This window comes from Sinocyclocheilus rhinocerous, unplaced genomic scaffold (genome assembly GCF_001515625.1).
Source record: "Sinocyclocheilus rhinocerous isolate Xijiao unplaced genomic scaffold, SAMN03320098_v1.1 scaffold672, whole genome shotgun sequence".
Taxonomy (NCBI): Eukaryota; Metazoa; Chordata; class Actinopteri; order Cypriniformes; family Cyprinidae; genus Sinocyclocheilus; species Sinocyclocheilus rhinocerous.
The window spans coordinates 696,323-707,180 of NW_015624650.1; the positions used below are offsets into that span (position 1 = coordinate 696,323).

At 34.7% G+C, this 10,858-nt stretch overlaps 2 protein-coding genes across 4 annotated transcripts in view; one reads left to right on the top strand and one right to left on the bottom strand.

Annotated features, from left to right (window-relative positions):
- LOC107745682 (zinc metalloproteinase dpy-31-like) overlaps window positions 1-9,126 on the top strand; it is a 13,119-nt gene extending 3,993 nt beyond the window's left edge. The window contains 1 exon segment of the mRNA XM_016559607.1: window positions 8,831-9,126. Coding sequence (XP_016415093.1) covers window positions 8,831-9,126 — 296 coding nt within the window.
- Window positions 1-10,858, bottom strand: part of LOC107745620 (retinoic acid receptor alpha-A-like) — a 124,324-nt gene that overhangs the window by 103,399 nt on the left and 10,067 nt on the right. The gene's annotated exons all lie outside the window — the stretch shown is intronic.

A 10,858-nucleotide genomic window follows, 5' to 3' on the forward strand; every position in this document is an offset into this window, starting at 1 on the left:
GAACTAACGCTAACGGCTAATTTTGTTAAAAAAAAAAAAAAGAAGCAGTTTATTCACCTCTACGCTTTATTGTTTTTCAGTAATTTCTTTATGTGTGTGCAGAAAATTGCATTATGCATTTTTATTCAATGATGGAATATTCATACTTTCCAGTAATACAAAAATGTTCCACAAATTGATTAAAGTAGTTCTGTCATAGCATTTCACGGATCTTTATTTGAATTTATTACAATTTATAATAATTATTTTGCTCAAGAGTTTGTATATGCTGTTGTTCATTTTAAATGTTCTCAACAAATTTAGTGTTGTAATGTTCACAGGATATAGTACATTAAATTACATGCTATTGAAAATGTTCTAGAAGCACATTAAAGAGAAGCCTAAAATATAATCTAACTGTACTTCAAGAAGTTTAAAAGTGTATTTTCAATAATGTAAAGAAGTACAATTAGATTACACTAAAGATACTTTAAGTTGTTCCATTTTAACACAACTAAGCACCTGCCTCTTTTCCCCTTGATGCCCTTTAATTGTCAAGGCAATTTTTATTTAATTTTTTTTGTAATTAAACACCCTTTTCTGAAGGCTTGCCCAATCTAACTATTAGTAAAATTAATGAATAATAATTTAGCCATAAATAAAATGATCTGCATGATGACCTTTCACCTGAGGATCTCATCCGGGACGATCCCTCATGCATCCGGTTCTCAGCGGAGTGGTGGGCTTGTATACTTTTATTATTAAATTATTATTATTTTACAAGAACGAACTCTGCCTTTAAGAGCAACTTGTGTAGATTTATGGAGTAAAAAGGCTTGACTGCTTCATTTTGGTGTATATTTGTATACTTTTACCATCTAATCAATCTCAGCATCACTGCAAAAAAAGAATTTTGAGATTTTGCCATTTCAACTTTTTTTTTTTTTTTTGTAGACATAACTAATTTTTCTTATAAATTGTCCAGACAACAATAAAATGTAAGTTTATTGGCCCTCAACTAAGCTAAAACTTAAATGAACTAGTATAACTGTTGATTCAACTCAAAAACACATGTTGAAACAACTGCATCACACCGGAAAAATTGAGATAACAACAAATTTTAAGTCAGGGGGTAACAAAGTTTTTTAAGTTGACTCAACAAATAGTTTTTTTCACTAAGGTTAAATTAAGTCGTTCTTTGGTCTGCGCTCAGGAAGTGATCTTTTAATCCTGCTAAACTTAACATTACTAAAACCAAAACTAATACTGAAACTAAACTATATAAAAACTAAACAGAAATGTTTTCACAAAATAAAAACTAAACTAAAACTAATAAGATTACTGATGAAACTAATTAAAACGAGACTGAATGTTATAGCAAATTTGAAAATTATATAAAAAAAAAAAAAAATGCAAAACTGTCAAACACACACACACACACACACACACACGCTGGTTTGGGTGGTTTATGAGGACACAAATTTGTATAATGACTTGGGTATGACACAGGTATTACAATATGAAGTCGTTTATGAGGACACTACCTGTGTCCCCGTAATTCAAAAGGCTTAAAAAACATACTAAATTGTGTTTTTTTGAACGTGTCATACCCAAGTCATTATACAAATTTGTGTCCTCAAACCACCCAAACCAGTGTGCGCACACACACACACACACACAACTAAATAACTATGTAGGTCACTTTGACTAATTATGCCTTTATTTTTCTCTGTGTGTCCTTCATCATTCCTTCAAGCACTTTTTTTTTTATTGAAACAGCGAAATGTCAATCAGGCTTTCAAAAAAATCTTTCTGCTGCCTGTCTCACTGCACACACAATGACACATAGAGCTTTTGACCTGAAGTCTTGTGTTGCCACACAGATCACATATTGTACTCATTTGAAAAGGTCAATGTTTGCGATAGAGGCGAAAAATGTAATCACACACGCATACTAAGAGGACAAGGTACAGGGTGTCAAATGCTCTCTGATATTTACCCCTCCACCTTATTGAGTGTGTGTACTGAATGTGTGTGTGTGTGTGTGTGTGTCTGTGTGTGTTAAAACATGCTGGGTTGGCGTGGCTATTGACACAGCTGGCTGAATGGAAAATATTGCTTAACATGAAATCTTAGGAAATCTGTGAGGTGAAATTGAGGAGAGAGCGAAAAGAAAGCCTACAGAGATAAAGATAGAGCAAACCATGTCTGTCTCTTTCAGACACCCACTCACACAGACTTCTATATGGTAAAATTCACTGTTAATGCACATTAAACATTATATTTGAAACTGCAGTTGTATTTACAGTTTTACTAATATATTATTACATTTTCTGAAGAATAGTGCTTTCCTGGGGTTTTTGCCAGTTCTATCATCCACCAGATGTAAAAGCATACGCTAGTACACTTATTGTATACAAGTAACAACACAAGGTGATTGGAAATATGTGCCTGTAGTGACATTTCAGCAAAATGTGAATGTGGAAACATTTTATTATGTTGGTTGTTGTATGTATCGCAACAATTTGGAAATTAAATGTTTGTTAATAACGCTAAAAGGTTAATGCTCTATCACGTTTAAAAATAATGTACTATATACATTAAACCTACCTTAAACCTAGTGTTAAAAAACCTAACAAAAACAAACAAAAAAACAAACATGAAGTAAAAACACATGTTCTGAAGCAACCATGCCATTGTAGCTTGCTTTTATATATTTTCGTTCTCTTTTATTGTATATTGTGACTCGTGTTTTACAGGACTTGTACACAGCCGCTGTGCATTGCAATGGTATACCAGGTGAGGGACTAAGCAAGTTTATGTCAGAAAAGCCACACTTATGAAGCTGGTTATGTGATGCATACGTCAAAATGTATTAGTTTACAGATCACACACTTTGTTAAAAGTGTTTTGAAGTCATAATATTTTATATTGAAAAGAATGGCAAAATAAGTCTTTAATAATTGATAATCTGCCCTTGTAAAAATAATTTGTATGAAAAGGAATAAAAGTTGTTGGAGTTTTACTGCCACTAGTGTTTATTTCAACCAGAACCTGCAGTGAATTATACAGTATGTAGAAGTAAATTTTTGCAAAAATGTATGTAGAGGCACGTTTTTCCAATGAGCCTGTGTTGAGAACACACACATACATCACATAGATGGTCTGGAAGCAGAAGATGTGTTGTGTTTTTGTCTGGAAGTGATAAAGATGATGTTTTTCAGCTGAGCAACAGGGCACTGACCTGCGGTACACATACACACTCTTCCAGGAAAAGAAGTGGGAAGGCGTATCCACAGTCCGCCATAGTCTTAAGATGAGGCCCCTTTGTTAATGAAAAACATGTTTTAGTCAGACCCCATCACTATCACACATGCAATATTCCTTTTTAAAAATAATACACATTTAAGAACAATCAACCTCTAAAAGTCCACTAGTTGTGTCATATATATATATATATATACCTTTTGATTAATTTTAATAAACCATCACCACTACCAGCATCAACTGATTAATTTAGATCTATGAACATGGAGGGCAAATGTTTTTAAAACACACTGTCTCCCATGTCAACTAAAAGATGAACTAAACGTCTTAATGTATTATTAAACAGCACACGTACATACCTTGTCTGTGTGTGTGTGTGTGTGTGAGAGAGAGAGAGACTCAAATTTTCCCATATCCCCAGTGCTCAAAGAGGACTATTGATCAGCTAATTGATTGATTCTTGTCTGTAAGATGTGGAGTCAACAATATCATTGTTCTTCACACACACATACACACACACACACACACACACACACACACACACACACAGTCTGTCTATTGCCCTACACCAACCCTACCCCTAAACCTACCCCTCACACAAAATTTTGTGCATTTTTAGATTTTCAAAAAAACCCCATAATTTAGTATGTTTTTAAGCCTTTTGAATTACGGGGAACACAGGTAGTGCCCTCATAAACCATCTTCATATTGTAATACCTGTGTCATACCTATGTTATTATACAAATTTGTGTCCTTATAAACCACCCAAACTGGTACACACACACACACACACACACACCTTTCTTGCTTGATTAGCAGCATGCTATAGACAATTTCAACGGCTATTCGTCGGTTTAAGGAAGTGACGTCTTTGTTCCTTGGATGTTTCTAGTTAGTGGTCGAAAGCATTCAAAACAATGGCGGGAGGCGCTTGATACACAGTGGGATTGTGATGATTTATTTAATTTTGGTGTTTAAAATGTCAATTAAAATTAGATCCTTGTTGCTCGGTATTTGGGTGCTCCCTCTGGCCTGGAACTAACTGAAACTCGCTTCACGGCTGCAATCCAGGCGCGAAGGCAGGATAGAAACTTGCAACTCTATGATATACAGCACACATTTTGATTCATGTCAGTAAATGTCGTTTTTTTTTCCTTCATTTGATTATTTGTATTTCTTTACGTTAACTCTTCAAGTATGATGCAGCATAATTTAAGCTAGCATTGTGATTTCGTCATTGTTTACATATGCGCCTAGCTTTTAGGTTCGTGTGTAGTGAAAAAAGGTGAAAGGTGAAAAAAGTTTTTTATTTCCGTTTTATTGCTAAGTGTTATGTGGGCTATAATTAGGTATGTTCACATTAGTTGTTCAGCTATCTTGTCAGCTGACAAATGCAGTTAGTAACAAGTTATAGAAATGCATACTGTAAACTTGAATGTTGTATTGTGTAACCGTTAACTAATATGCTGATTTGATACTCGGTTATTGCCAATGTTGGAAACAATTGTGCTGCTTAATATTTTTTTGGAACCTGTGATACTTTTTTACAGGATTGAATGAATGAATGAATGAATGAATGATGCATTTATATAGCGCTTTATTGTGTATTGTTGTACACCCAAAGCGCTTTGATTGATTTGATTGATGAAAGCGGATTGATTGATGAATCCTTGCAGATTATTATTCAAAAACTGAAATTTTACAGTATAAGTCTTTACTATCACTTTTTATTATTTTAACATCCTTGCTGAATAAAAGTATTAATTTTCTTTAAAAAAAACAAAAAAAAAAACTTTTGAATGGTAGAGTATGTTGTTACAAAAGATTTCTATTTTAAATGCTATTCTTTTATTCTTCAAAGAATCCTAAAAAAGTATCACAGGTCATAAAAAATATTAAGCAGCACAACTGTTTCCAACATTGACAATAACTGAGTATCAAATCAGCATAATAGAATGATTTCTGAAGGATCATGTGACACTGAAGACTGGAGTAATGGCTGATGAAAATTCAGCTTTGCATCACAGAAATAAATTATATTTTAAAGTATATTAAAATAGAAAAAACATTATTTTAAATTGTAATATTTCACAATATTGCTGGGTTTTTTTCTGTATTTTTGATCAAATAAATGTAGGCTCTCGTGTACATTGCATGCAGCATCAATCAGATAATAAGCCGCTTTGAGCCATCCGGAAGACTATTCAGGCAAACGTTTAATGTTCTTTGTAAGTCTGCACCTCATAGTCAGACTTAAAGGATCAGGCAATTCCAATCACCGTTTATTTTATATATATATTTTTTAAATACCTCTGTTGTGTTGTGTTTTGCTTGTTTTGACAGATCTGAGATTTAAAAATGGTGCTACCAGAAATACTTCAGGACCAGACATGCACAGTTGCATTCCAACACGTTTGTTATTGTTTAAGTCCTTGAAATGGTCTATATGCTACACTATAGGCTTTTTATACCTGCTAATAATATGCGTCTGAAATGCATGTCCTGTGACCATTGTGTAAACTCATTGAGTAAAACATCAAGCATCAAGTTTTTTTCTCTAAAATGTGCTGTGTTAAAAATGACACGCTAATGTGCAGCTGTTCTGAGAAAAAGGAACTAGTCTATGCGCAACCAGTAATGATTCAACTTGTGCACTAAATGACTGTCACATCCTACAGTTTGCCAAATCCCAAACTGCACCACAACACAACCTGCAGAGTATAAATTTTGGTGAAATTCACTTGTTAAATGTGTACTGCGAAATTGAATAGTGTGCAAACTGTGTATGTATCTTAGATGTTGCATGAGTCTTAGATATTGTTCTGAGTTATTTGATATTGTTCATTCAGGCGACAGATATGGAGACCTGTGTGTGTATTTTGGTTTGTTTACACTAGTATCTAAAGACACACAGTGGAGCACTGCCAGACAGGAAGAGGTCCAGTGCTGGGGAGACCTGCTAACATTGTGTGCATGTGTGTGTGTGTGTGTGTGTGAGAATGTGTGTGCGCGTTTTTGTGACATATGAGGACACAAATTTGTATAATGACATGGGTATGACATAGGTATTACAAGGAGAAGGTGACTTATGAGGACAGTACCCCATGTCCGCATTTTTCAAAATATAAATCATACAGAGTGAGTTTTTTTGAGAAAGTAAAAATGCACAAAGTTTCCTGTAACACCTCCCGTCCTCCCGATAATTTTCAAACATGTAAAAATAATCGGATGCTGTCGGTTTAAATTCGTGGCATATGTGCGGTTGAATGAGACGATTTGGCGATCCATTTGAAGTTGACCAATCAGAAGATGACAAAAACCATATAGTCTATAATAATTTTAGTTTAATTATACAGTTCTATTTTTTATTTGTTATTCCGAATGTGCCAAATTTGCCGTTCAGCTTTATGAATGAATATGCCTGTTGTATTTCCGGCAAAACGAGCAGAAATTCAGAAATGCCGCCTGCTTCAAAGAAACTATTTCGTCCTCAGAATCCATATTTTTATGAATGGCGCGAAACGTAATGCTTACGTCAGAGTTTGTAAAATCGTAGTAAATTCGTGTTGTGTGTGACTGCCTCGGATAAACTCAATCGTGACATGTGCCAGAGCTCACGGCGTTCCGACCTTCAGAATCGCACTGTGTACGCCCGCCTTTAAGGGGTAGGTTTAGGTGTAGGGTTTGTGTAGGGCAATAGCACATACAGTTTGTACAGTATAAAACCCATTACACCTATGGAATATCCCCACAATTCACAAAAACAAACCTGTGTGTGTGTGTGTTTGAGTTTGTGTGTATGTGAAAGAGAGAGAGAGAGAATAGTGAAAGGAATACAAGGGAAACTTTGGCATGTTGGATCACCAATTTATCCTGAAGCATTTGCTCTGTTATATTATCTGTATGTTTTCACACTTGGTTCAATTGCAACATAGGCTCATTTGAAAAATATGCCTCCACTGTATTTACATTTCTGCAAAACTCCAAAATCTTACCTATACATAGAATACACTTCAGTTTCCAGCTGAAATGAATACTAGTGGCAGTAAAGCACCAACAACTTTTATTCATTTTCACACAAATTATGATTACAGGTGCAGGTTATCGATTAACAAAGACTTAAGTTCCGTGCATAATACTGTGTTATGACCATAAACACTTTTACCATAGTGTATGATCTATAAACTAATACATTTAGCAAAAAAAATTGCATCACAAAAAAAACTCCACATGTTTGGCTACTTGATTGGTGGCTCACCTGGTACAGCAGGTAGGGTTTTGTGTTGGTGGTATTTTTATTGAACCTTTTAGTGTTTTTATCCATTTCGGATTAACTGAATGTGCTTTTAGCAGCACTCACTGGACATTTCACTTAGAAAGTGTCACAAAAAGTGCAAGAAGCAGCTTAGTATTATTTTGCAGAAATGTTGCCAAAGGCAAGGTTTTGAAATCGTCCTGAATCATTGCTTTAAAATGCATTGCAAGAACTCATAACCCAAGATCATATGATCACAAACGGAAATCACATTCTTAAAGTGACTATTGCATGTTCCCTTCGCTAATGGACTTCTAGAAGTGCCTTCATGAAGGGTTTTAGTTGTTTACTTTCGTTTGGAACGTCCCTACAAATGGCGCCCCTTCCCGAAGAGCCCTTCAAGGGTGCAGAAAAGCTGAATAAATATGAAGAACGTGAGCTGTTCCCCAAAGGCAATTTATTCAGAATTAAGAAAAACTGAAAAAAAGGCATTATACTATAAGAATTGTGACCAGGATCATGCAAAGATGCAAAATTAGATGTGACCAACTTGGGCAATTAACATACATAATATTTCCAATTTATTTTTGAAAAAAGACGTAAGTGTACTTCATTTCAGTATAATGTTTGTTATTTGAGCTTTAACATTGTCTAAATCAACCGTTTTAGCTGTAAAACTTTTTTTAATTTCAATATTTAACTAATTGAACAAACGAAAAGGTTTTTTTTTCTAAATTATTTTCTATTGTAATGGACTTTAGGTTGTATAAAACGTAGCACCTTTAACCACAAATCTGCAGATCTCAACTTCTTTTCCTTCACAATAGATCTGCTCTCTCTCTCTCTCTCTATCTCTCTAATTATATATATATATATAAAATCAACCGTTTTAGCTGTAAAACTTTTTTTAATTTCAATATTTAACTAATTGAACAAACGAAAAGGTTTTTTTTTTCTAAATTATTTTCTATTGTAATGGACTTTAGGTTGTATAAAACGTAGCACCTTTAACCACAAATCTGCAGATCTCAACTTCTTTTACTTCACAATAGATCTGCTCTCTCTCTCTCTCTCTATCTCTCTAATTATATATATATATATATATATATATAAAACAACCAACCATTAAAATTTTCAAGCCAGATAATGCATGAATTGTTTTCTGGAACCAGGAGAGACCATAAAGTTAAGGACAGTAAAAGCGCCAACTGGGCAGCGTCGGTTTCGTCCGCTCCTGCCATCCTCAGTGCTAGTGTTCCGAGGGGAGTTTAGGGTTCATTCGGGACGGGCGGGGGGGTTCAGCCGACAGCCTTGTGCTTTCCTCCGCAGCAACCGCAGGCCACGCCGCAGCGGTGGCACGCGTGAAGCGGCGGGTAGCAGCACAGACAGGGTGCCAACACCGACAGACCCAACAGGGCCGTCCAGCGAAGGCAGAAACGTTCCTCGCTGGTGTCGCACGAGCACGGGTCCGAGTACTCTCCCTCCGGGTCGGACATGCAGTGGTAGAGCATGCTGTCGGCGCACCACATGAAGCTGACCCGGTGGATGCAGGTCCGGATGGGGTCGGGGGCGTCGTGGCACTGCCCGAGCTAAAGACTGAATTATCAACCACCCTAACAGCCTAGCAATAATATAAAAAAAATAATATACTGTACAAAAAAGGTATTATCATGTAATAACCATTTAATGAACATAATATGACATGTGGCTTCTGCTATGTAATTAATATTGTCATTTTACTGTGTGTTGTGCCGAACACCTTTTAGCCATCATTTTATTCATTATATAGTATTTTAGTCATCATATATTTATAAATTATACATAATTTATTGTTTATTAACCCTGTAGAAATCCTGTCATATGCAATAATAGAAAAATCTTGTTTGCATCATTTGAGGCTTTTATGGCTCATATAGTATGAAATAGGAGAATATGGAGCTCATACTCAAGGAGAGAGAGAGGGAAAAAAACAACTTTTTATTAAGAGGCCGAGCAAAAATATGCAATTTGGTGCAGATACTGATATTTATATGGTCAAAAAGTATAATTAATTTCTGATAGGTTTTAATGTAAATCAGTGAGATCTTTATGACAGTTTAGCAGACTACTTACATAAAATGCATACAAATATCAATTGTTATTCTATATCTACCAATAATATATATTAGTAAGACACAATTTAAATGATCATTGAGAGCCCATCTCAGCATGGATCGCGGAATGAACCAAAAGAAGGGGGGCCTGGGGGACTACATAATTCATACATAGTTCGTAAACATACATACAGTAGTAACATGAAACATAATAGGCTATAAACAGTACTAATGGTATTAGTTAGATGTCTGATATGTTAACCTATGTATTTTTATGCTATGATTCTCCCACGATTCTGAAAACAAACATTAGAGACAACCAAACAAAATATGTAATTTGAGTTTCTGACAAAATGTTTTATTTAATGTTATAAATAAGTCTATTTATAAATGTCTAAAATGTTATATATGAGTGTATTTAAAAATATTTATTAATTGAAATGAATTCATTATGTAGCTAAAAAATCATTTGAAAAAAAAAAAAAAATTGAAGACTTGTTTAGTCCAGAGTTTTAGAACGAATCAATTTAAATGATCATGATCAAAGCTCTCACAACTTCAACATTTTAACATTATTTTTTCTAAAAAATTATGTATGGATAATCCAGTGAACGGTCCACTTCAGTGTTTAGCTTGAAATATCACTAACAATATAATAAATTACTATTTCCTATAAAAACCAGTAAAATTTTAATTTAGATGTCTTAGAAATGTGTATATCAGATATGAGACATAGATATAGGCTTTATAGAGTTAAAGATAGCGTTAGATTCAAGAATGACTCTTCAAAGATAAAATAAGAAAGTAGGTTGGAACTCATGGTTTGTTTTATGTGTGTGTGTGTTTTGAAGACTTGTTTAGTCCAGAGTTTTAGAACGAATCACTTGAATGATTCAGACATCAAAATACATTTAACAGTCACTGTTTGACACCTACTGGCATAATGTAACATATACAATCTATATTATCATTAGTTCCAAAGGTTAATTGCTCGTTTTGATTGAGGCTGCCGCAACATCAGAGTCTATATCCGGATTAAATACTTTTCTCCAAATACTTTCACTATTATTTCATGTTTGCAACATAGAAATGTAGCCTACTGTGTAAGTAGACTGTTTGTGTAGGTGTCCAAACTTGGTCCTGGAGGACCGGTGTCCTGAAGAGTTTAGCTCCAACCCCAATTAAACACACCTGAACCAGCTAATCAAGCTCTTACTAGGCATACTAGAAACTTAAAGGCAGGTGTGTTGAGGCAAGTTGGAGC